General features: G+C 36.1%; 2 protein-coding genes across 5 annotated transcripts; one reads left to right on the top strand and one right to left on the bottom strand.

The window, feature by feature from the left end:
- Nucleotides 1–3,000: 3,000 nt before the first annotated feature.
- Nucleotides 3,001–3,660, top strand: LOC115970052 (50S ribosomal protein 6, chloroplastic). Its single transcript, XM_031089717.1, has one exon. It carries the CDS (start codon nucleotides 3,096–3,098, stop codon nucleotides 3,501–3,503), a length of 408 nt encoding a protein of 135 aa, XP_030945577.1. The 5' UTR covers nucleotides 3,001–3,095; the 3' UTR covers nucleotides 3,504–3,660.
- Nucleotides 3,661–4,315: 655 nt separating this feature from the next.
- On the bottom strand, nucleotides 4,316–12,351 carry LOC115970051 (inositol-tetrakisphosphate 1-kinase 3-like). Of its 4 annotated transcripts, XM_031089715.1 has the most exons (11): nucleotides 11,757–11,846; nucleotides 11,088–11,228; nucleotides 10,797–10,878; nucleotides 10,579–10,611; nucleotides 7,644–7,764; nucleotides 7,343–7,435; nucleotides 6,925–7,044; nucleotides 6,656–6,835; nucleotides 6,246–6,301; nucleotides 6,069–6,153; nucleotides 4,316–5,735 (listed from the first exon to the last, which is right to left on the bottom strand). In XM_031089715.1, coding segments are annotated over exons 2-11 (861 nt in total). In that variant the 5' UTR covers nucleotides 11,090–11,228; nucleotides 11,757–11,846; the 3' UTR covers nucleotides 4,316–5,646. The 4 variants fall into 4 exon arrangements, with proteins under 4 accessions (XP_030945575.1, XP_030945573.1, XP_030945574.1 ...); XM_031089713.1 differs by lacking the exon at nucleotides 11,088–11,228 and having other exon boundaries at nucleotides 11,757–12,351; XM_031089714.1 differs by lacking the exons at nucleotides 11,088–11,228; nucleotides 11,757–11,846 and adding an exon at nucleotides 10,995–11,074.
- Nucleotides 12,352–27,334: the final 14,983 nt, after the last annotated feature.

The raw sequence follows: 27,334 nt of genomic DNA, 5'->3' as shown, positions 1-27,334 counted from the left end.
ATTCCTTCTGTAGTTACTCCTGATCCTCTTGTAGCTGCTCCTAATTCTCCTGTAGACTTCTCTGTCCAATCACTAGATATACTTGATCCCTTTCCAAGTTCATCCTTTAATGAACAGGTGGAAGATGAACAGGTCAAAGACGAGCTACCCAACCCTGAACTTGGGTCCCCTACTCCTGCTCCGCCTGAAGATCTTGCATAAGACATTCCATCTCTTCACTTAACTCAGGTAAGATCCATTCTTACACATTTACTTGACTATCATTGTTACATTGCCTTTTCTACATTGCACGAGCCTCACACCTATTGTGAGGCTTCCATTGACCCTTTATGGCAAACTGCAATGAAAGTGGAACTTGATGCATTATCTAAAAACCATACTTGGGATTTAAGACTCTCCGCCACTGGAAAATCTGTGATTGGTTGTAAGTGGATCTACAAGATTAAGACTCGCTCTGATGAGTCCATTGAGTGCTACAAAACTCATCTTGTTGCAAAAGGTTTTACACAGAAGTATGAGATTGATTATGAAGAGATCTTTTATTCGGTTGCTCGTATCTTATCTGTTTATGCCCTCTTAGCTGTTTCTACTGCCAGTAAATGGGACATTTTTCAGATGGATGTCAAAAATGCATTCCTAAATGGGGATTTAAGTGAAGAAGTTTATATGCAACCTCCTCCTGGTCTCTTTGTTGAATCAAACAAGGTTTGTCACCTTCGACGTGCAATTTATGACCTTAAACAAGCTCCACGAGCTTGATTTACCAAATTCAACTTTACCATCTTTCGCTTGGGTTACATGGTTAGTCATTATGATTCTGCTTTATTTCTTCGTCGCACTGACAAATGCACTATTTTACTTCTCCTGTATGTGGATGATATGATCATAACTGATGATGACCTCAGTGGCATTCAAGAACTCAATGATTTTCTTAGTCAACAGTTTGAGATGAAAGATCTTGGATATCTCAGCTACTTCTTGAGTCTTGAAATCACTCATTTTACAGATGGACTTTATATTACTCAAGTCAAGTATGCATTTAAACTCTTGTCTCGAGCTGGACTTACTGATAGCAAGACTGTTGACACTCCAGTTAAGTTTAATGTGCATTTGACTCCTTCAAGAATTAAACCATTGTCTAATCTCTCTCTTTACAGACGCTTGGTTGGCAGCCTAGTTTATCTCACTGTTACTCATCCAAACATTTCCTATGTTATTCACCAGGTGAGCCAGTATCTATCTGCTCCACGATCGACTTACTATGCTGCTGTTCTGCGCATTCTTCGATACCTAAAGGACACTCTCTTCCATGGTCTTTTCTACTCTATTCAGTCTCCTCTTATTCTCCGTGTATTTTCTGATACTGATTGGGCAAAAGATCCCACCGATCATAGATTCACCATTGGTTATTGCTTTCTTCTTAGTTCTTCTCTGATTTATTGACGAAATAAAGAAACAAACTCATGTGGCCCACTCCAATATTGAAGCAGAATATCATGCCTTTGCTAATACCACATCTGAGCTCCTTTGGCTACGATGGCTTCTCAAAGACTTAGGTGTGTCCACATCCTCTACTACTCCTCTTTATTGTGACAACCAGAGTGTTATTCATATTGCTCACAATGATGTATTCTATGAACAGACTAAACACATCGAGATCGATTGTCATTTCATCCATTATCATCTTGTCCATAGTGCTCTCAAACTCTTCTTAGTCTCCTCCAAAGATCAACTTGCAAATATCTTCACCAAGTCACATCCTAAGGGACGCCTTCGTGATTTTGTTGACAACATCAAGTTGGTCTCACACCTACCTTGAGTTTGAGGGTGGTGTTAACGTGTATAGTGTTGTGGGCTTTAGGCCCACCTGGATTACTTATATAACACACATGCTTGTACTACATTTTTACTTGTACTGCATACATATGCCTCCTATATAAAGGCTCTCATATATATTCTTTAACTAAGAAATACAATACACTTATTCAATATTTCTAACAATGTTCATTTACATGAACTACAAAAAGTTAGCTCTCATTACAAATGATAATCATTAGAAGGGGGAAACGTAAAACATAGAAAACAAAAATGATTTATTCGCACAAATTTTTTGTAATCAAACTCACAAATTAATAGGATTTCTGTAAATGTTATACATTTTTATTGTATTGCTTCTCACAGATAGAACATTGATGAGACTCACATGATGGTATTTTACATAACAAAACATAGAGTGCTTATCAAAAACAAAACAAAACAAAACATAGAGTAGAAACTAATTGAGAGAGAGAGAGAAAGAGAGAGAGAGAGAGAGAGATTTCCTTGTGTGTGTCTTTTTCTACAACACAGCTCAATTAATTATCTAACATCAATGTATGGTGTCCTATTTATAGACACAATATCATCTCTATCATGAAAGGTCACACAACCTTGCGCAGAGTTGTGTACTGTACGCCCTCCTGATAATTGCCGCATTTGTCAAATTTGAGTAAGTTTAGTGTTATAAATTTTGTCATAACTTTGCTATATGGTGATTTGTGAGTGGTGAAAATAAAATAGTGGGTTCATGATTTCACCACTCATGAGTTGCCATATAATAAAGTTGTGTTAAAATTGTGAAAAAATTTGTGACACTAGACTTACTCATCAAATTTTCTAAACCTTCGCCAAGAGTCACACTCTTTCATCATTTAATGAATCGGATATACAATAGGATATCTAAATCCAAGGAGTCTGTACTTGAGGAAAAAAATATGAATTTTTTTAATAAAAAAATGCATTGTCCAAAGGATGTTTTATATTTCTAAAAAAGAAAAGAAAAAAAAAAAGATGTTTTATGAGCACTGGACCGTAAAAAATAACCTCAAAAAAAAAAAAAAAAATGCAGATAGGGCCCAAATGAAAGGATTGAATGGAGTGAACTATGTGGCAGGCCCAACTAGAACTGAGGCTACTTTGGGAAAAACACATACGACCCAAGCAAAGATAATGAATGTCAATATGTCATCCCAATCGAAAGGTCCAAGGAAACCATTTTATCTCTCACAGTTTCTCAGACCAAAGTAGAGAATTGAGATCAGGAAAAAAAAAAAAGCATGTTGATTTCGGCTATATTTGGGACGAGCGTGTTGGTGGTGCCGAATTCATGTGCATTTAAGACTGGTGGGACTAAGGTAGCCCCATGGGGTGGCAGTGGCAGTGGCGGAGGCGGAGGCGATGGTGGTGTGGGGTTGGTGATAGAGTGCTCGTCGAGGCCACAGAAGAAGGCTACGGCGCACCATATGAAGACGAGGCCACGAAAGACACAGCCATGGGACATAAAGCGTAAACCCACTGTGTACCCTTCTCTGCCTGACTTACCTCCTGACTGGACTCTCGTTTCTTCTGGCTTAGATGATGCTTCTCAACTTGAAGAAGTTGAAGTTGCTGTTGCTGTTGCTGATGCTGTTGACTCTTCTCCTCCACCTCCTATGTCTTCACAAGCACCACCCACAACTGACTAGTAACTTTTTTTCTTTTCTTTTTTTAATAATGGCTTTTCTGGTTTTGCTATTTTGCTTGAAGGTTTGTGTTGTGAGTTCTAACTTTTAATTTTAATGTTTCTGCATTTTTATCTGGGTTTCATTCATTAATGAGATAAAGAATGATTAGTGAACGGTATTTGTTTGGTTTTGATCTTCGTAGAGATGAAAATGTTTGGAGTGAAAGTGCAAGTAACATGCTAGGTGTTGCCGATTCTTTAGATAGAGGGTGTTTGGATGAAAATGTTTGGAGGAAAATAGTTATAAGTTATTGTTTCAAAATCCTGTTGTTTGTGGGGGCTATGTTTGCCCAAGCACAAAGGGATCTGCTTGATACTCAAACGAGTCTACTAGTGAGTAGTGAAGCACTTATCCACGGCACAATTTGCTGGCACCTGTACCTTAGTTTTTGAAGGTCCGAATCTCACCTTATTGCTTTAGTGCTTTACCGATTCGGCTAGGTCGTGGTGCCTGATTGTTCACCTTATTGCTTTACCAACTCGGCCAAGGTGTGGTGGCTGATTATTCAGTTTATTTTAAATCCTTGTAACTTGCCAATATTACAACCAAAGGACTCTTTCAGCTGAGTCACTGTATCATCCAGACTCCCAATTAAACAATTTGCATTGCTTATATGGGTGCATCGTATGGTGCATGGCACAGGTGGAAAATGGTGTGCCTCAAATATTCATGACCATGAATAAATATTAGGAAAGAACAAAAATGAAAATGCAAAAGAAAAGATCTTACACTCCTCGCCAAAAAAGCCCAAAATTCTATCAAGAGAGGGTGAATGGTCAAGAAACACAAAGATTCTTATTCACATAAAAGTTAATTGAAGATAAAATTTCTTGATACAAAATAAATGTCATTGAAAATCTCAAGTTGCGCATATTCACCAACTGCTTATCAACAATTTACAGTTTGAAACATCGGATAGGCATAAAAAAGAATCAAGAAACACGGCCTAAAGCCCTATAGAAGGTGGATATTTGGACTTTCGTACAAGAGAGATGTAAAGAAGGTGGATACTTGGACTTTTGTACAAGAGAGATGTATAGAAGAAGGTGGATTCTTTGACTTTTGTACAATTTGGATGTTTTAAATGACAACATATCCAGTTGGTCACTGGATAATAATGGAAAATTTTGCAGCTTGCATGTCCCCTTTTCGAGCTGCTTGCAAGAATCATACATGACACCGTACATGGTAACAGCTTTAGCAGGAAAGCTTGCCCTCCCTCTGGGATGAGGATCCTCTCCATTTTAAAGTGAAATGAAGAGTGTCCATTTGTTTTTTTTTTTTTTTTTTTTTTTTTTTGGGCATTTAGAATCAATTTTCTAACAATTTCGTTAGTTGTCAAGTTTTTGAAATAATTTTGTAAACTAGCATCCTGAGTCTTTGAGACTCAAGTTTGGTGACAAAACTCGAGCCTTCAAGACTTGAGTTCCAAGAAGGATTTGAAGAATTGGAGAAGAACGTGGATTTGAAGGAAGAAGATGAAGAAAAGAAGAGAGAATGTGGATTTGGAGGAAGAAGAAGAAGAAGAAGAAGAACCGGAGAAGTAGGAATGTGGAGAAGAAGAAGAGAAGATCTTAAGGAACAAAGAGAGTGGATCTGAAGAAGCAGGAAGAAGAGAGAGAACTTGAATGTGGGATCTATAGAAGAGAAAGAACTCGAGTGGCTAAGACTCGAGTTTCATAGTTGAAATCGAGTTTGTAAGCATTGAGATGCTAGTTTGCTACATAGTTTTGTAAACTTGACAACTAAAAAACTTGTTAGAAAATTGATGCTAAATGCCATAAAACTCCATGTCCATTTTAAGGGTCATGATTTAAAGTGGAGTAAATCTAGGGTCTAAATTGTGTGGTTAAATTTAATTATGGTTAAACTAAACTAGAGTTATATCTTTTTAGATGAGTTATCACAATCTAGGCCCTAAATTTACTCCAATTTAAATCATAGCCATTAAACGGACACTCAATTTCACTTGGAAATGGAGGATCCAAATCCTGTCCACCAGCGAGTTATTGAGGTGATATGGCACTTCTGTGCAGTATTGCCACTTTCTTCTGCAGATACTTATGGAAGTGCAATGATATACTTATTGAGCCAGCAACAGTTTCTAGCATGACCTCTTCTTGTACTTGCCTTGAACTAGGTTCAGAAGGAAATCTGTGAATATGTGCTCATACCCTGGCATCTTTCCATACCCTGCACCAATGTAAAAATACCAATTTTAAGGTCCATAGAATTATACTTAACATAGTCATCAGTAAGAACTAAGAGTATAAACTAAATAAGATGCAACTTCTAGTTACATAAGCGACCCCTAATGATTTTTAATGTCATTGATGTTTAAAACAACATTTCATCATTTTATTTTTATTTTTTTGTTTAAAAAGATGAAAAATACTTGTATCCATCACAGAAGAGTTAAACTGAGGATGATGCTTTGAAATAAAAGCTTAAGGCAGTTGAGAACATCATCACCAAGAAGACTTAGGAAGAGATATCACATTCATATGTGAAGAAAGGTTCACTTACCAGGGAAATAATTAATGTCAATGACATAGAAACGATCTCTGCTACCATGCTCTCGGATAATATCCAGGTTGAAGAGCCGTAGACCCTACAAAAATTTTAGCAATGACAAAAGTAAGCATCATTAAAGCATGGACATGTGCGCTTCCATGAAATCAAAAGAGAGAATGATGAAACTACCAGTCGATGGCGAAGTTCCTTTGCAAGTTTCTCGAGCAAAGGTCGTGGAGGAAGCTCTGCAGGGGAAACAATGGTAAAAAATTTTAGACAGGTTCTGTGATCCATAGCCTAAAATTAAAATTTCATGACCTGAACACAGTTCAATGTCACTGTTGATGCCTTGAGCACAACCCCTTTTAGGCTTTTACATAACCAAGATTGCACTAAGAAAAACCTATTATGAAGTGGCTTCAAGGCTCAACCAATCCAATCATCCCCACCAACCCTTAACAGGAAACATCTTTTTCCCTAAGTTTAAAACCCATCAGAACAATGCAAACCAAACCTATGATGAAATGCATGATTCTTGAAAAACAAATAAGAAAATTAGGAACAATTCAAGAATGGTTTTGTCAGACAGGATAGCTCACCAGCAACACGAGGGTCCAGATTTGCATCATCTGCTGAAGCTGCAGCACAAGAAACCCTTGGAACATGATAGACACCTGCATTTTTGGAGAGCTCCCTTTTGCAGACATCATCAGGTAAAGAAAAACGTCTGACCACCTTTATAGTTTCACCAACAATATATACCTTAAAGAGAACACCTCCTACAATCATGACAGGAATGACAATTTTGAAATCACGACATTTTTGTGGCAACTATGAAGGTAATAAGACATGTCTTACAACTGCATACCATGGTTAACAAACTCCTGCAGAACAAGTGGAGGTTCAAGTTTTTGAAGGGATTTTTGATCAAAAGCGAGTGATAATTCATGTGACTTAGCACTTCCATCAGCAATTAATGGCTTTGCAACTGAAACAGATATGAGAATGTAAAATCATCACCAGACCATTACAAATCCACTACTGATGATTTCCTGAAAGCCATTTAGGCAGCAACTTATGCCAAAAGTTCAGTCAACAAACAAGACTGACATATTAGGATAGGATTATCTCAGCAAAAAAAAAAAATCTTTCGACATACAATCCCGTTAGTGTCAATTAAACCATATTTCTAAGAAAAGTTGCTAGCAATTGTTGATGCATAGCCTACAGTGGACCTACAAACTGCAAGCATACACAAGAAACTGCAAATGCGAACACATACATACCAAGAGGTAATATCAGCCCAGATTTGGTAACTGCATCAGGGATGGATGATGCATCTTTCTTGATAACCAATTGCCTGGGAACACCAACTTTGCCTGCGTAGTAGTTAATCGTCAAAATCACAGTCAGCAAGCATCACAGAACTTTTTAGCTCAGTTATAACAAATCATTTAAACTTACATTACGTCCACTGTACATGGGTTGTGCCTTTTTTGATGAGATTGATTACTTATTAGCTGAAGGCCAAGCCATAAACCTATTCCTAGTACTTGAGAAGTCTAAGAAAATCAACATAAAAATTACCATAAGAGTCAGACAAGTTCAGATCAGCAACAGCCTGGAGCATGAATTGGCGATTGCGTAAATGCTGTATGGCATCTGGAGGATCAAGAACTGTTACTTCTGGATGTGTTTGCCTGTAGTCCTACAAATATTGACGGAAAGAAGGTAAGAAGGGAGGGCAGAAGTGTTATGCATACATTTCAAATAACCATATTTATCAAATCAGCAAGATATTTTGTTCAAAAAACCAAAACAGTGGTCATATATAAAACAACACACCAAAATGGTTTGAGAAAGCATCCAAAAGACACCATTCTTGTCCAAATGAGGGGGGAAAACAAAAGAAAGAAAGAAAGAAAAGCTTCAAAATGTTTTCCTTCTCTTTCGTTTGAGAGTGTTGATCGCAATTTTTATAAAGACCAGTCGCCTTTATACACACGCAAAGAGTCACAAACAAAGGGAGACACAAAGAAAAAGGCTGATTATCACAAGCAACATATTCCCAAATTGCTAATCACAAAAAACTACATGTCTACAACTTTCTACAACTGTACAACACAACAGCCCCAGAGGAAACTTAAGTTCTAAAAGAAAACTTGAAGATGACATTAGAACAAAATATTTAAAACAAAATAGGGTAACTATTAATCCTCAAAAGATACAAAATTGAACTTGAACCTTAGGATTTGATTGTGACAACCACCATACATTGGTAAACAACCAAACCCCTTCGCTAACTGTTGCAGGTAAAGCAGCTTTCTTCATTGCTCACAATCTGTTAAAATGCATCTTCAATGCATGTTCTACACATACCTTTTATGTTTTATTGAGAATGACTCCAAAGATGGGCCAATTACATAGTATTGATAGTAAAAAGAAATTAAACTGGACTGCAGAAACACCAACAAGCAATCACACAGAAACAATGAAAAGACTTAAAAGATTGACATTCAGAACATCACTTAAACCCTAGGAAGCATGGATACTTAAAAATAGCAGCCGTATCCATATCTGACACTTATCTGATACCAATACTCTCATATACAAAATAGTTGCCAAGAGCTTTGTAGTTCAACTAATTGGTATCTTCTGGTGTTTCCAACAGAGACATCCATGGTCCTAATCCCCCTCCCTTGTTTTAACTATCGAATTATTAAGGAAAAAATATAGCAGCATAGTTCTTTATTATTATTTTAAATTTCTCTATTCCTAGGAAACACGAAAACTTCAAACTAGCAGTTATATCTGCATCTCACACGTATTTGAAAGCGATACTCCTAGATAATGCGGGATACTTCTTTATTTATTTTTAAAAATCTGTGTATGAAGCTAATAACTTCATTATTATTTTTATTAATTAGACATATTTACACCTTTTAGCAATTTTTTGTTTATCTTTTAAAATAGAAATTAGCATATTTTGAACTTAAAAAAATTGATTTATATATTAATTAATTAAAGTATCCATACCATCTAATAAGTAATATCCTCACTTTTCAAAAATTGGACCATCATCGTGTCCATATCACATCATATACATATCTCATATCCGAATGGGTGCTTCTTAGCTTACATAATTCATAGCATAGTTACTTTTCTATGCTTATGAACAATTGGTTTTTATCATAAAAACAGTAATACTCACAGTTTCACCACAAAAGATCCACAATTACATTCTATCTAGTAGCTTTGAAATAATAGTGACAAAATGCCAATGAACTCTGGCTCAACTGGCACCTCCTCCCCATATAAGTTCTAGGCGGAGGAAAAGGTCGTGGATTCAAGACCTATTGGGTGTGTATTTGTGTAACTTTCCAATTAAATAATTGTGAAAACATAAGGTTATGTTTGGTAATAGTTTTTATTTTCTATTTTCAAAAACTTGTTTTTGGGAATATAAAGAAAAAACAATTTTCTTGTATTTTTGAAATAAAAAACATGTTTGGTTAGTTGAAATTTAAAAAAAGATAGTTTTTTGAAAAAAAAAAATTTGAAACTATTAAAATATGTTGTTAATAGGATTTGAACTCTAATGCTAACTCATTAAATGAGACAGATTCATTAAATTAAATGCGTATTTTCATTAACTTTTGAAAATTAGAAACTGAAAACAGTCTTTTGCAAGTTTTCAGTTTCCTTCACAAATTTAGTTTTGAGAACAGTTTTGTTTTCTGTTCATTTTGGGTTGCCAAACAAGTTTTTTAGTCTAAAAAATAGAAAATTGTTTTTGGAAACAGAAAATAAAGGGAAAAAACAGTTACCAAACATACCCTAAGTTTTCAATACTTTAAGACTGTCACTGAAGTAACCAAACACAATTAAAGTAGTTCTACTGCTACCTAATATACCCAAAAGCTAGAACATAAAAATCTGAACCTAGCCAAAGTCAGAAAGTTTTGCTGTTGCAGCATCTAGCAATCCAAAAGGGTGTTGGAGGAAGGCCAATTTACAGAATCCTTGATTTTGAAGTGTAGCAAACATAAAAAGCATATATAGCGAATCTCGAATTAAATAGCATTGTCTAAGCCATCTCCCATTCAGCTGACAAAACGGGGTAACTATTAACCTTCAAAATTGATGACTCAGGCAAATCAAAATTTTGTTTTTGGAAAAAATGCTTCTGAAAACCTGAACAAATCAGCAAGATGACCAAGGGAGAAGAAACATCCTCGCTGGAACCTTGAGGCCTCGACCTCAAATATTGAGAAATGATTCAAGATGGAGGAAAGAGCGAGCACTCTGCAAATTATGTCAGACAGGATTAAGCTTTAAGCATAACAAATCCGGTTGCTCATCAGCCACTGACAGTGATTATTTGATACCCCATTGTTAAAAAGTAGTCTCTTATGTAGTAATGTAAGTGATACATCAATCACACAATTTCAATATCAATCAATCTTGAACATGAACAAGTTCTTCAGACAAAATAAAAAAGATAAAATCTATATGAACCAACCTCGATAATCTGGCGCCACTCTTTTCCTAATAGCTGCAATTAAGAGAAAAACATTGATTTATCAAATCATACCTTGTGCAAATACAGAAAGAATGAATTACTCAAGCCTATGTATGAGTTAACAAAGCAAGTATTTCCAAAAGCCTTCAACTTATAGTTTTATAATGACACAAAGATGAAAAAGTATATCAGCAAAAAAAAAAAAAAAAAACAGACACCTTATGCATCACAACGTCAAAAGGACCTTGATCTGAAAGTGGCTTGCTTTGATCAATAGCAACAAAGAATATCCCCTTAATCCTGCACAACAATATATAGTGTTATTAACTAACCATTGATTAATCTGCCTGGAAACCCATGTGAATATCATAAAAATTTAAGGTGCTCCAAAGAAAGCCGAAAGTAAAGGCATTGACCTGATCATAAAACAAGAACAGAAAGAAACCAACTAACTTGCTTAAAACCACATGACATGGGCACAAATTGTAGAAATGTAGTATCAAGCTTACATCAAATTATGATTTAACTCAAAAAAGACAACTAAATTTCTCCACAGCCAGGCCTACGAGCTTGCAACCCCGTTTCTGATTAACTAATGGAGGCCGCTGGACCACAGCACAGTATCACATGGATTACAAATATGTTGCATACTGAGAGCATGTAAAAAATTGAAGTTAGAATTACATAAGAATTGAATTTAAGATGGTCCCCACAACAGCTCTCACAGTTAATTTTGTGTTCACTGAAGAATTAACAACAATAATTGGTGCCCAGATTAATTGATTGCCTCAAAATTTCAACACCAAAAAAAAAAATCTTAGAACAGTTTGTGAAGTTTTAGAAATTCCCACATCACTTTCTCTCCAACGAAACGAAAGGGACAGATTTAAAAATAAATAAAAAAAGAATATTCCAATTTGGAGACAGAATCGTCAATAGTCATATATACGTATCCATCAAGTCCTCTTCACCACAAATCAAACTCTCGTGACGAAAAAAAATAATATCAGGTTCTGAAAACAGAATATTTTCTCAAATCTGAGAAAAAAAAAATTATATATATATATATATATATCGGCTCTGCCAAACACGCCCCAAAGGCCAAAATCAACGAAACAAAAATTAATTAATAGATTAAATGTTGTTAAGGCAGTAATTAATTAAATTAGCGTAATTACCTAGCCTGATCTTTAAGCTTGGGTTGCAAGAAGCTCTTAGTCTTCTTAGACGTAAGAGCGTAACCAACCACCACTGGTTTTCCCTGTAGAGGAAACCCAGGCTCTAGCGTTGGCGTAGTGAAAAATAGAGGCTGGTGATTCAAATTTTGCTCCGAGAATTCCTCTCTCTCATCCTCGTTTCTACAACTCATTTCCTCCTTCAACCTCATAGCTTTTGCTTCTTCTTTTTTCTTTTTTTCTTTTTTTTCAGTCACACTCAGCCAAACCCTAAAACTTAGAAACCAACAAGGTCTCTCAGATTGTGAAGAAAAAAAAAAAACAGAGAGAGAGAGAGAGAGCAGAGTGTGTGCGCGCGGAAAATTAGAGTGGATTATGCTTATTATCTGTAACGTGAAGACTGAGTTTGATGAAATCTAGTCTTAAGATTTAGCAAAAAGATTTGCTATATTTAGCGGAGCTTGAAAAAAGCTGAAGCGAAAAATTGTTAACGGAAACAGAGAGAGAGAGAGATGACAGAGATTTGAGAGTAAACAGAGAGTGAAGACTCGTACGCTATAGCTATTACTACTCCGGGTAACAGGGTTTTGTTGGTTTTTTTTTTGGTAGAGATTGGACTTGGGGAGTATTATATATATAGGGGAATAAAAAGGTGAGTAGGTGATAAAGCGCACGTGACGAGACTAATAATGTATGATATTATACAAATTTGGATCGAAAGTATTTATGAAATGCTATTAATGTATGCATGTATATTGATGTAATTAGCAAAACATATATATATATATATATATATATATATGTATGTATGTATGTATGTATAAAGGGAAAATTTACGAGGGGCATTCGTTTCTAAAATAGTATTTTTAGAAATTTTGTTATGGGAAAATAAAAATAAAGGACAAAGTTTAGCTACAATATTAATTATTGTCATATGTTATAACCTTACTCATTAAAATAAATATTACTATATATTTTAAAAATTTAATTGTTAAATTGTATGTTCTTTATGCTCTTAATATACGTCAAAATTTGTGTCAATCAGATATCATTTATCATATCATCTATAAGTTTATATTTTATGCATAAATTTAAACTATAAAAACTTACAATTTAAACAAATTATTGATGACATAGCTATTCATCTTTAATTTTCTAGAAATTTTGCAAGCATGTAGGATATAAAAAGTAGATGTAATCCAATGGTGAATTTGTCAAAATTCACCTCCAATAAAAAGATATTGAATAAGGTTGTAGCGTTAGGCTATAACCAATTTTATAACTAAACTTTATTTATCATAAATAAAGTTTAGTTATAAAATTGGTTATAACTTAAGGTTACAATTTTATTTAATAAAATAGACATTACCACATATTCTGAAAATGTGACTATTAAATTGCATGTTCTTTACACTTTTAATACACATATTAAATTTTGTGTCAATAAGATATTATTTACTATATGATGTATAAGTTTATATTTTAAATATAATTTTAAACTACAAAAACTTGCAATTTAAACAATTTATTGATAACATAGCTATTGATCTTTAATTTTCTAAAAATTTTGTAAATATGGAGAATATAATAAGAAGATGTAATCAATGATGGATTTGTCAGAATTCACCTTCAATAGAAAGATATTGAGTAAGATTGTAGTCTAAGACTTCACCTAATTTTGTAACTAAATTTTGTCAAAAAATAATTAATTTTTTTTGACAATTTTTTACATTTTTATAAAAATTGTATTAAAACTCTTTTTAAAATAGTCAATTAACAAATGCTCTAATAGCTTCAGTTAAAATCACGTTTATGAAATACATTATGGGAAAACAAAGAGCTTCAAACAAAAACAAAACAAAAAACAAAAAATACATTGTGCGTTTATCAATGTGCTGGTGCCGATAACGTTACTGTGTTACCTCTCAAAGCTTATGTGCCTCCACTCTTGATGTAAGAGAGATTGACACGTGTAAATTTGATTTTTTATATAACAGTGAAGAGAATGATTTGAACTCTAAAAAGCATCCATCGTCTTAAATGCTATCTTATTATATTTTGCCAATTCAAAAAGTTACTTTATCAATTATATCATACCATTTTACAATACTCCCAACATTCTAACTTTTATTTTACAATACAATACATTAAAATAATATATTTACATAATAAAATAATATATTTCAAAACATAAATAAAAGCCAGCACAGAAAGAGAGACAGAGATTGAGACATGAGAGACTGGGAGGAGAGAGATTGAATAAAAAAATATTACTTCTTTTTACAATCGTGCTACAGTATTATCACAAATTTGTGATGATACTGTAGCACAATTCTACCTTTTTTTTTTTTTTTTAAGGATACAAGACATATACAAGATTTGATGTTGGCTTGTTTTTTGCTTTGAATTGTAAATTCCGCTACATATACCATTTACCTTGGGCCACTGCAGATGCTCAAAAGTCTCTAATTATGTTACTAAGTTATAAAAATTTTAACAATTTAAGTCTTTTTTAAATAAGTTTTTGTTTTTAAAATTCAAATCTATTATATTTAATTATGCAACAATAATCTTACCAATATTAAAAATCTTATAAAATAGGATAGGAGTGATAAGAAGATATAAAAAGAATGGGTCATTTATAATAATAATTGTAAGGACACGATTCGTGGCGGACCGTAATAGTGTCGGGTTCGCACGTGAAAAGGCCCTAACAATATCATTTGTAGAGCGCGGGTTTGGAAGGTTAGGCCTTGATCGACAGGCGGTGGGTTTTTCGTGGTGTTCGTACAAGTTTAAGTTTTCCTTCACCCCTAGAGTCTTTCTCCTGGAGGTGGGCTGGGAGGCTCTGGTTTTTGGCCATTTTTCCCCAACCCCCTCTCTAGGTTCCTTATTTTTCCTTTTATTCTCGCTTGCGTCCACTATCCTTCATCCACGTATAGGGTCAACCTTTCCAAGGCTGATACTTGTCCCGTCAGTCCATACCCAAAGTCGTTGGGAAGGGTTGTAAAAGCCAAAGAATGCGGTTCTGTCAGATTCAGAGCATTAAATGGCAGTAACAGCAGCTTTCCCTGGATATTTTAGATCTTTTTTCCAAGTTTCAGTCCTATACCGTTTTTACCCTTCTTTCTGGGGGTACTTTGGGTCTGCCGAGAACTGAACTGCCCTCGGCGGTATCCAAAGGCTATCTTGTCGAGTTTGGGCCATAGCCCTCCTCGGCTTGGGCCTTCGGATTCTCCCCAGGTAGATGGGTCTGGCCCATAAATCATTTGGGCCCCACAATAGCCCCTCAAAACCCGGCTGTCCAACCTCTTGGTTGGAAAGGGGGGTTTTGGTGATGCCGAACCTCTTCCTACGGCCCAATCAATTTGGCCTATTAATAATGCTGGCGGCTCTTCATCTGTCCAAGAAATGCACCGGTCTATGAGACAGTTTTTTGATTTCGCGCTTGATGCGTTCTTATCGTTTGGGTATCCAAAACGCGCTTTTAATGACCACTATTTACGAGACTACTTTAATTCGGCGGTTTGTTTTGATGGGGTGGAGAAACGGAACCGGCATGTTTGTGTTGGCAAATTCCTTTGGAGATCTGAACCTATTAAATGTCTCCCGCTCCACCCTCTGTATAAGAAGGAAGGGAGGAGGTTATTGTTTTTGTAAAGAATCCCTTTTCATCCTTCTGAGATTTGAAATACTTGGCCTCCCCTAGGGTTCATTTTACCCACTGGTTTATAAACTAAATTGTGATACACTTTACCATAACAACGAGTGATGCAGGAGCCAAACCCCTCCCATAAACGCCATGTTCCAATAAAGCTCATTATGACTCGATCGGGACAGGGATGGCGAAGACTCAAAATCAACCTCACCCTTCTTTCAGTCAAAATCCGAAGCAGGGACTTGTCACGTCAAACTTTCGGCGTGACTAAGTCGAGAACACCCATCATCAGTACCAACCGCTCTCCTATGAGCATACCTAGTATGGCTCCAGTGTGTTGGGAGTCAGGATCGAGGCAGGGACTAAGTGTCTCTACTTCTTCCTCTCTTCCTTCACTGGTGCTATCCTCCGTCTCCCTTTCTTAGTTTTCCCAGCACCAGATCCATCCTGGTGCTTTCACTTCTCCCTCTTTTGCTCCTTTTTCTTTCTTTTCATCTCTTCTCTCTTCTTCTCCTCCTTCTTTACTCATGTCCTCCATCTTCTTCATTGATTTCTTCCTTACTATTTCCTTCTCCTTCATTTTTTCCCAAAGAAGGTTCTTATCGTAATATGAGCAGTATTGAGGCAGAGATTGTAGAGACTTTGAAGACGAGTTTAAAAGACGCCTGACAGTTTACTTATCTGTACTACGGATGTAATTGTTGCTTAGGCAGTTCACATTTTGTATAGGCTCGTTTGAGCCCCTCTTTGTACGTTGTAATAATTTTTCGTATTAATAAAAATTGTTGTTATTTTATTTCGCATGTTTTGTCTCTATGCCCCTTTTTTTAAAAAAAAAAAAATTTACAAACGCTGCTCGGCACAATAATGTAGCATCTAAACCAATGACGACTAAGACCAAAATACTTGATAATAAAAAGATGTCGCCATAACTTTAATAGAAATGCTTGGCACAATAAGGCCGACCAGTGAAAAGTAATACTTACCCCCTGCTAGCCGAGGAGAAAAACGAAGGTTTGATGCCGTGTGAGGAATAACCATTTGAAGATATATCACTCACCAAATGAACAGCCTTCTTATACGACTAAATGCTGGGGCGTTCCACCACCTTCCTTACACCTTTATTGGCCTTAACCTTTTATGGTGTTTAAGCCGTGGATGAAGTGACCTGACATTTTTATCAAGTAACCCATCTTACGAAATTCAAACCTTTTCTTATCAAAGTATTTGGTTTCCCCATTGGCTTGGGTCCGAGGACCATACAAGGCCTTGGTTCTGTCCAAAACTTGTAATAATTATAATTTTTTGTACTTGGTTTTCCCATAGGCTTGGGTCCGAGGACCATGCAAGGCCTTGGTTCTGTCCAAAACTTGTAATTTTTTATGTACTTGGTTTCCCCATAGGCTTGAGTCCGAGGACCATGCAAGGCCTTGGTTCTGTCCAAAACTTATAATAATTATAATTTTTTGTACTTGGTTTTCTCATAGGCTTGAGTCCGAGGACCATGCAAGGCCTTGGTTCTGTCCCTGGGCTCCTATGCTGAACGGGCCTGGGCCGCGAATTTACTGGGCCCGCAAATTAAGAGGTATTTCTGTAGTCTTTGATCACGCGGTACTTTTTGGCGTCCCAGTGTTCGAGGTGCGCCTTCTCGAGACTCCTTTAGCTTCAGGGTTGCAGACGACGTTGGAAATCGAGCCAGAGACATTTTGTTTGTAGCGTTCCTTGAGACGCCGCGTGAGTAAAATGCCTCCACCTTATCTCTTAAATAAATAGGAGAGAAAGTCGCTTTACTTTCGCATAAATCCTTCAATCTTCTCTCCTAGTACATCATATTCGAAGCGAGGGTTGGGGCAAAAGAGCTCTCTCCGCCACAAAGGCGCCGTGTCCTCCTAAGACTCCAGATGGTGAGGCACGGGCAAAGGAGGCACAAATTCAAGAGAATATTCCAGTTTGACAGAGGGGAAATGGTGTTTCTCCCTCTTTTAGTCAAAATCCGAAGCAGGTTCTGTTCATGCCAAATTTTTGGTGTGTCAGAAGAAAGATTCTCCGCCCCCAGCGCCTCTGCCTTGTTGCAGGCAAATTTTTGGTGAAGGCTCCTCAGCTTCCGGCTCCCTGCATCTTTCCCTCAGCGGTGTGAGGCTTAAGTCGGGTTCTTTTGCTGCCTGAGTTATGGGCGTGCAAAAGCATTGAGGAGGAATAAGGTCTCGAGGCAGTAGCCAACTTCTCCTCTGTGCTACCTCCTCGGCTTTATCTTCACTCTCTTGTATTTTTCGTTACTTACGTAGTTAGCTTCAATGTAAACTTTGTTTCAGCTTTTCATTGTACACTGTACTGTTCCTTTGTCTTACTAAAATATGTGTCTATTTCTCTATACATATCTTTCTTCTCCGTAACAACTACTTTATGCATGAATATTAAATATAAGCTTGCCCTTAATGATATTCCAGGCAGAAAAATGCTTTAACACAGATTCCTACTAGTTTAAACTTACAAATATTATCAAGCATAACAAGGTTAATTCTCAATAAATTAAACTCTTGGAACTAACCGGGATAACCGCTGAGTGCTGCGCGATGCATGCTAGAGCGATGTCCGAGAACGATAAACTCTAAATAATTCGTCCGAGAGGGTAGCCGAGTAGCGAGGGACTTTGGTTGTGCTTTTGGGTAATATGTTGCGCCGTATCGCATCAACCCCTTTGATACTGGGGATCCGAGGGTAGACCGAGGAATCCGTGCAATCAAGGTATTAACCCATCTGTTAACGCGGAGTTCTCTTCGGATGGATTTTGAGGTTTATGTGCCATAGTTTTTTTTTTTTTTTTTAAATAGTTGGTTCCTCATCCAAGTAGTTGGTTTCCCCATAGGCTTGAGTCCGAGGACTATGCAATGTCCTGGTTCTGTCCAAAACTTAGTTTTCCTCATCCAAGTAGTTGGTTTCCCCATAGGCTTGAGTCCGTGGACCATGCAATGCCCTGGTTCTGTCCAAAACCTAGTTTTCCTCCTCCAGGTGGTTGGTTTCCCCATAGGCTTGAGTTCGTGGACCATGCAATGCCCTGGTTCTGTCCAAAACCTAGTTTTCCTCATCCAGGCAGTTGGTTTCCCCATAGGCTTGAGTCCGAGGACTATGCAATGCCCTGGTTCTGTCCAAAACTTAGTTTTCCTCATCCAGGTAGTTGGTTTCCCCATAGGCTTGAGTCCGAGGACTATGCAATGCCCTGGTTCTGTTCAAAACCTAGTTTTCCTCATCCAGGTAGTTGGTTTCCCCATAGGCTTGAGTCCGTGGACCATGCAATGCCCTGGTTTTGTCCAAAACCTAGTTTTCTTTGGCACTGGAACTTGGTTTTACGAGAGTTAGCTCCTCGGCCAAGCCCCTAGAATTATTCGCGCGATTAACAAACGTAGCCCCTAATCAAGAAGCATAGCCCCTAACGGAACTTTACACTGAAACTCTATAACCAATTGTTAGGAATAAAAAAGGAACTATTTCGACCTATCGCCTATGCCAACACACAAGCCTTCCCACAGACGGCGCCAATTGTAAGGACACGATTCGTGGCGGACCGTAACAGTGTCGGGTTCGCACGTGAAAATGCCCTAACAATATCATTTGTAGAGCGTGGGTTTGGAAGGCTAGGCCTTGATCGACAGACGGTGGGTTTTTCGTGGTGTTCGTACAAGTTTAAGTTTTCCTTCACCCCTGGAGTCTTTCTCCTGGAGGTGGGCTGGGAGGCTTTGGTTTTTGGCCATTTTTCCCCAACCCCCTCTCTAGGTTCCTTATTTTTCCTTTTATACTCGCCTGCGTCCACTATCCTTCATCCACGTATAGGGTCAACCTTTCCAAGGCTGATACTTGTCCCGTCAGTCCATACCCAAAGTCGTTGGGAAGGGTTGTAAAAGCCAAAGAATGCGGCTCTGTCAGGTTCAGAGCATTAAATGGCAATAACAGCAGCTTTCCCTGGATATTTTAAATCTTTCTTCCAAGTTTCAGTCCTATACCGTTTTTACCCTTCTTTCTAGGGGTACTTTGGGTCTGCCGAGGACTAAACTGCCCTCGGCGGTATCCAAAGGCTATCTTGTCGAGTTTGGGCCATAGCCCTCCTCGGCTTGAGCCTTCGGATTCTCCCCGGGTAGATGGGCCTGACCCATAAATCATTTGGGCCCCATAATAATAATAGAAAAAAAAGGGTAAAAATGTTCAACTTGTAGTTTAGACTTTCCAATTGGGTTTGATTATGTTTCTCAAAAAAAAAAAAAAAAAATTGGGTTTGATAATTTAAGTCCTGAACGTAAAACAGTAAGTTTAAGGATTTGGATAGGGTTAATATATAGATTTTATTCTTATTTAGATCTCTATGATCCCAATGATTCATATAAATTAGTCAGTGTTGTAGTGAACTTTGGATGTCTTGAGACCATATATAGTTTTTTTTATTATTATTATTATTTATTTTTATGATGAATTAGTCCATACATAGTAATTCTATACTTATGGTGAATTGGTGATATTCAAGTGTCTGTGGGGACTTGGGGTTTTTCTATGGCAAATTTATGCCCCTAAATCCTTATCCATATATCTTTCTTATTTGATAAATTATCCATCCATTTTTTAATGAACAATTATTCATCTATCTCTTTTTGTTTCTTTAATGTTATTATATAATAGCAAATTTAATATAATATTGATTTTTTTTTCTCTTCTATAGTTTTCTAAATATGGCATTTCATAATTGTGATAGTTATTAATATGCATTTATTTATTATTATTGTGTTTGTATACAGAAGTAACTGAACTATATATTCTAGGATTAGGCACTAGTTATGATCGTCTTCATATTTGGAACTATATATTTTATCATTTAAAGAAGATATGATAACCAAGGATTCTCATAAAGGGTCTAAATATAAAATAAAAATAAAATTTAATTAAAATATATATTAGAACAATGATGTTTAAAATTGTGAAATCTTAAAAGAATTTTGTGGAAAAATATTTTGAAACAAACCAAAAATCAAACCTTTTCTAACCTTTTTTTTTTCGGGACCAGATGGTTAAGAATAAGATACCATAAATGATGCTATTACTTGAAGTTTTGAACGCCATTTAATTATTTCAACTTTTCTCTTTTTAGAATATGATAATTAAGTGATGGGAGATTTGAACCTGGACATATTCATTCGAAATACTAGAAAGTGTCAATTGAACTACAAAACTGTTTTGGGAGAGTTCTGAGCTGTGGAATTTTCGGCATTACATGGTTTTCTAGGATTTTAAAGAACTCACTGCTTGGGTTATTCAACACAATAAAGCTCCAGGCTTGTTTGCCATGACTGTGTGGTCCATATGGACTCAGCGAAACCAGCTTCGTCTTCAGCTCCCTAGCGTTACTATAGACAAGATTGCACAAGCCTCCAGAAACCGGCTTGAAGAGTACAAAGCAACCATGCCTACTCAGAAATCTCAACAGCGTCATCCTCGAATTCCATGGTTACCTGCCCCTCCGGATGTCTTCAAAATCAACTATGATGGAGCTGTTTTCAAAGAAGAGAATAAGTCAGGTATTAGGGTTATTATCTGGAATAACCAGGAACTAGTGATAGCTTCTTTGATCCAACAATTGTCCCAAGCTTGCAAAGCAGTTGAAGTAGAGGCTATGGCTGCTCTATGAGCTCTTGAATTTGGTTTGGAATTGGGAGTTGGGAATGTAATTGTGGAAGGGGACTTTGAGTTAGTAGTGAAGGCGCTGATCAAGGAAGACGCGGGCTTGGTTTTTCATGGTTTGTTGATTATGGATGCCAGTAACTGTACTAGTTCTTTCTCTATATTATCTTACTCTCTACCAAGAGAGTAGGCAACAAAGTTGCTCATAGTTTAGCTAAATTAATTATTGATTTTCCAAATTATCTTGTGTGAATAGAGGATATTCCACTACAAATTTTTTCTATTTTTCAAGCTGATTTATAAGCTGGCCTGTCTTAATAAAGATGATGTCTTCTTCCTAAAAATAAAAATAAAAGTTCTTGTCAATTATTTAAACTTAGATTTGATTTGATTTCCATTATCTTTTGATTTTAGAAACTTAGTCATTCAACTGGTATTATTAATAAAAACATTCATGGTTTAAACGTCTCCACCAACTAATGAATATTGAATTATGGGGAAAACAACTTTATGATATTAGTTCCTATCACCGAAGAGAATAACATAGGTAAATAGACATGCATGCATTGCTCCTAACAATATAATTGGCAATTGTGCTTTGTCATTGTCGATGCAAACAGGAGATTTAACATCAAATACTTTGTGTCCATTAAAAAATGTAAATACTTCGTACGTAGTAAATATCAATTTTCTCTTTAATTTATTTGGATACTTATATTATACTACATTTACCAAGTTTATTGGGAAACATTAAAAAACGAATATAAATAATAAATTGATGATCATGCTCTTGTAAGAGTTAGGCCGTGGGATAGAATTTGGGTTTGCGTTATAATGTCTTATTATCTTCAACTATTTTTTTTATATGTTTCTTCAACCAATTGGATTGGAATAAACTATCTATCAAAAAAATAAAATAAAGGAATAAACTATATATATAAAACTAAAGGCTTTAATTGTATCCTTTGTATATGTTAATAAAAAATTAGATTATGGTTTATGGTAAGTCGCCAACTCCAAGTCTCCAGCCACGTAACTTCGCTTGCATTTGGGTAGGAATGAAAAATTAAAATTATTTCACTATTTAGCTTATTTTTGTTACTATTTATGGGTCTCACTGCATTTTTTTGTACTATTCATGAACCCCACTGTACTATTTCAACTAACTTTTATCTTTATTTATAGTATTTTCAATTTCAGTTTCGACAATAATTTTTTAATTTTAGCAAAATAAGCGATATCCAAACACACGAAAAGTCACCACTTCATTAGTAGGACGGATATTATTATTTATCTGGACGTGGTTGGTGGTAAATAAACTAAAAAGAGGATTATTAATTCCAATTTGGCAAGCAGGAGAGGCAGGTATTATATGCACACAGAGAGAGAGAGAGAGAGAGAGAGAGAGAGAGAGAGAGAGAGAGAGAGAGAGAGAGAGAGAGAGAGAGAGAGAGAGAGAGAGAGAGAGAGAGAGAGAGAGAGAGAGAGAGAGAGAGAGAGAGAGAGAGAGAGAGAGAGAGAGAGAGAGAGCTATGGCCCTTCTACCTTTTTATATTTCTCAACTAAATTAATTTAGACACATCCAGAAATACCCAAAAAAAAATAATAATAATAATAAAAGAAGACATTTTGCATCACCAAAAAGAAAAACTATTTTTCTATTTTTATTACCACTTTAATAATAAACCCTACCTCTCAAACTCTATAGTCTATTCACTTACTACTCTATTTATTTTTTTTTTTAAATGTTGTCATTTTATTTCGTCAAATCCATGCTTTAGAGAGTCTCCAATAAAGATTTTTTTTTATACCAAAACTGATGGAAGAACGAAAATGAATAAACTTAAAAATTAGATGATTGAATTAAATTTTAGTAAAAGTTAGAAAATGTAATTTGTTATTTATAAGTTCTATACATGTATGTTCTTACAAATACAGAAAATATCCAAATAAAACTTAAAATGTTAAAAGGTGTAAAAGAAAATTTCAATCAAACACGTTCACTTATATTTTCCAAGGAATCATATACATATATGCATGTATATATAAATATGTGTGTTCATATATATAATTCAAGTATATTTCCATTTTATAATGGTCCTCCAAATAAGAATTTTGGGCTACACCTTGACTGTAAAATTTAATTATTCTTTTCTAAAATTTTGCCCCAATTAATAGACATTGAATGAGATCATCATGAGTTGGAATGTTCATGTAAGGGTGAGGTCATGGGATAAGAATAAGAACGTAGTAATACATGACGATGAAACCTATTGCGATGACATAAGTGTACTTATATCTAGGGTAGGTTTATCCTCAAACCTATTGCACATTGATTTTTCTTTATAGTTTTTTATATTCAATTCTAAATCTAAAGTGGTATTAGTTTTGTCCGAATCAAAATATTTAACATGGATAAAACAACACTTTTGTTAGTATTTTAGTCTCTCATGGTCTCGGCGTTAATTTAAACCTTAATTCTGGGCAGTTGGTAACCTTCAGATATTTAATAATTAAGGATTAATTCACCAATTATCACTAATTCAGTTCTGCTAAATTGGCCAACCGATTATTTCAAATACACACTAAACAAATACAAAATAAGAAAGAATTTGCATAATTTAATATGACCCATATTTGAGATAAAACAGGGTGGTAATATGTCATGATATAATCAGATTTAGTCACACTCATGCATGTCAATAATTACAATATATGTTCCATATTTCCAGCAAAAGAAAAATTACAGTGCTCCATATCGTGCTTAGGCAATTCTATCATTTCACAGAGAAAGCAATCGAATGTGGCCTCAATTATTCCTTCTTTTTGAGGAACTAATAGAATCACATTCTGTCACTATCCTACGTATATAGCATAGCATTCTCTGCATAATAAAATGTCGTCAGTTAGTGGCCGGTGAAACCACATAAAAGTAATTCATATACAAAGTTAAGTGTGCTTTGTTTTCTTTGATGGCTCACTATCAATAGTTCTCGTTTCTTTCTCATCTCTCTCTCTCCCTTTCTTCTTTACTCTCAATTGTATTTTTGGAGCCTTTTGCAAAGCTGTCACAAAAAGCATTCTATTTTCTTTGCCAAAAATTTCCTTGTGGTACTATCCAGCGTGGTTTTTGTGCCTGATGTACGAGCACCACATGATGCTATTTTGTCTGGAACTATATATATCTTCAGCCAAGTCAAATTCACTAGGTTCTTATTATCTTTCGAGTCAGGACGTCACAATTTGTTGAAAGAGAAGGTAATTTGATCGTTTGGATGAATGTGGTGAACAAAAAACAAAGATCATATGACTGAAAAGAAGGTGAAAAAAGAATAAAAAAAGGGCAATGAAGTCTAGCTCAATTGGCATGCACCATGAGTAACTTATTAATAAAAAAAAGGAAATGGAATAAAATGAAAAATGAGAAGGAGGTGATGAAGCAAAGCTTTTGATGGCAAAAATCATGCCCACTTTGCTATATACCTGAAAACATAAAACGTGGATCTGCATGGCACATCTGATGTGTCTTTTTCTTCTTATATTTCTTGTTGCTTAAAGTCTGTATCCACTACTGGAGCATGTATTAAAAAAATGGAAGATCTTATCAATTAGGAAACACTTTTTAGATAGGTTAGGTATTCTTTAACAAAGGATTAGGTTGAAAACTCGTGATGTGGATGTGAAGAAATTAATCTTTTTGAGCATATTATAATTGCAGACATCCTGTGCCATTACTTAATCTATTTGCAATTCAAGAAGTGGAGAATTGTTAAAGACTCTTGCATGACTAAAACTTGTGTACTGTATTAATTAAGTGGATAAGGCTCTTTAATTATTGGCGACTACAATTTGACTCCCTCAACTACTCTAAAAACAAGCCGGCATGGTGTGATGTCGAATGCCATAAAAAATTTTAGTGTGTCTTCCTCATCATCAATTGGTTTTGAGGTGGAATGACACAGCTCATGGTCCGACAAATCAAGAAATAAATTACTCTCATGAGAAAACCTTTGTTAATTAATCAAGAAATAAATCACTCTCATGCACTTGTAGTCTACGCATATCTACCTACCTCTTTTAACTCCTACTCCCAAGATTATTATTCTCATAGATTAGTGATTTTTATAACGTTAGAAGTATAAAAGAGAACTAATTTTTGTTTTTTAAGGAAAAAAAGAGAACTAATTAACTTTTAACATTTATATAGTGGTGGGCCCTTTTTGTGTTTTGGGCTGGATTGCTCCTGTTGTACCACGACCTGTGATTCTAAGGTAGGAGCGTCAGGACTGGCTTAGCTGAAACACACCTTAAGCCAACATGTGCGCAAGTTGGGCCATCCCTGTGCAGACGCGTCCCGTGAGGAGCCTTGAATGTACCATGTACTCACGGCAGGAAAGATTGTTGCAGATGTTATAGCAGGAAACACGATGCAACAGGATAACTAAAACATTTTTTTACTAATAACAATAATATATGAATAACTCCACGAAGGAAGATATAACAATATGATTACAAGTGACAAGGTCACGGCAAAGAGAAATTAACAGTAAAATTACAAGTTAGTCATTAATTAACTAAAACAAGAGAAAAGAAGATTTATTTGTCAAAGGAATGGGCTTAGCTATTTAGCATATACAAGTCCAAAAAAGGGAACCAATCTCTAATGTGGGTAATCTTAGAAGGGATTCCTGCCATAAAAGTTACATACTTTGAAAAAATGACCTAAATGACTTAATCTCGAATTCTTAGTTTATTAGAGAATGGGTTATTGAGAGGGAGAGAAATGTGGATAGCCTATTGATGCCTGCTTTTGCTCTTATCACTCATGCTTTTTCATTTTTTTTTTTTTTTGGTTTCCTGTGTTCTTTCTTTCTTCCTTCTTTGTTTACTCTGTTTTCTCTCCTTTTCTTTCTATCTTTCTATTTTTTTTTGTTTGTTGTCTCCCCCCTTTCACTGTGCACATCTATGGCCTTTCTATACCACCTGTTGTGACAAGATTTGTCATTTTTACCCCTTAACCGCTTTTGGCTTGTTGTGGGTGTCCTTTTAAGATTGCCCACTAGTTTATCGACTGCCCAGCCACCACCATTACATTATGTTGGTTGTGCCACGCCTCATTTCCAAGCAAAAGTGGTTTTATTTTGTCTCCTACCTCTCTTAATACTCTCATCCAGATAAGGTTTAAGTCTCTCCCTTACCAACCTTTATAGCATGCACCTAGTGATTTTAGCTCATATTTACTTCTTTTAGATGAGATGTCATACCAGTAAGACATCTCTCCCAAAAGAGCTTGAGCAGAAACCCCAAAATAGGCTCCCCCTTCTCCCCATCGCCAAACCACACCCTCTCATACCTTTGACCTGTGGCTCACCCTCTTTGTATTGGCTGAGTACAGGTAGGTGGTGTCTGAGTCTTGTGTGCATGCTCCACTTTCGTCTAAGTCTATTGATTTTCTAGTTCTCACGCGTTTGCCATTGCCTCTAGGTTTTTTTTATTTTACTGTACGTTCTGATATTTATTTAATTCTTGCGGTGTGAATGATACATGGGCCTTTAGGCTTTCGTTCTTTGCATCCCATCTTCTCTTTGGACTGGGCATTGCTTGGGTGTGGGCCCTCTCCCTTTTACTTGGCCCATGTTCCCTTTTGTCCTGTGTCCGTAGGTTGCTGGTGCTCCTGCCATGCCACTGCACTGCTCTTGCTATGATATCAATTATCCTTTTACCTGTTGTTACCTCTGGGCTTATGGACTGAAGCGCATGTAGTGTCAATTTCTTATATCATTCATTCTTTTGGACTTTTCTGCCCAACATTCCTGCCGGGCCAGCTCATTCTGTGCCTTGGGCTTCCTCGGTCCATTTCGTTCCTTGGGCATCCTCAGCCCATTTCATTCTTTGAACATCTAGTCCCATTTTATTCTTTGGGCATCCTCGGTCCATTTCATTCTTCCTTACCTTTTTCACACTCATGGGTTTTTTGCTAAATCCTTTAGGCTTCCCCCGCCCAATTACCATATCTTTAACTTTCGGGCTTATTGGCCTTTGTGCCAACCCCATGAATTTACTAATTCATTTCTTGAGCTTCCCCGGCCCAATTACCATATCTTTAACTTTCGGGCTTATTGGCCTTTGTGCCAACCCCATGAATTTACTAATTCCTTTCTTGAGCTTCCCCGGCCCTTTTTTACTTTCTCTCCATCTCTTACAATTCTCAGGCTTACTACTTCATTCCTTGGGCTTCCTCGACCCTTTTTTTTTTTTTTTT

This window comes from Quercus lobata, chromosome 12, assembly GCF_001633185.2.
Source record: "Quercus lobata isolate SW786 chromosome 12, ValleyOak3.0 Primary Assembly, whole genome shotgun sequence".
Lineage (NCBI taxonomy): Eukaryota > Viridiplantae > Streptophyta > Magnoliopsida > Fagales > Fagaceae > Quercus > Quercus lobata.
Note: the sequence above shows the minus strand (reverse complement) of the source record. Positions and strands in the feature narration are given on the sequence as shown.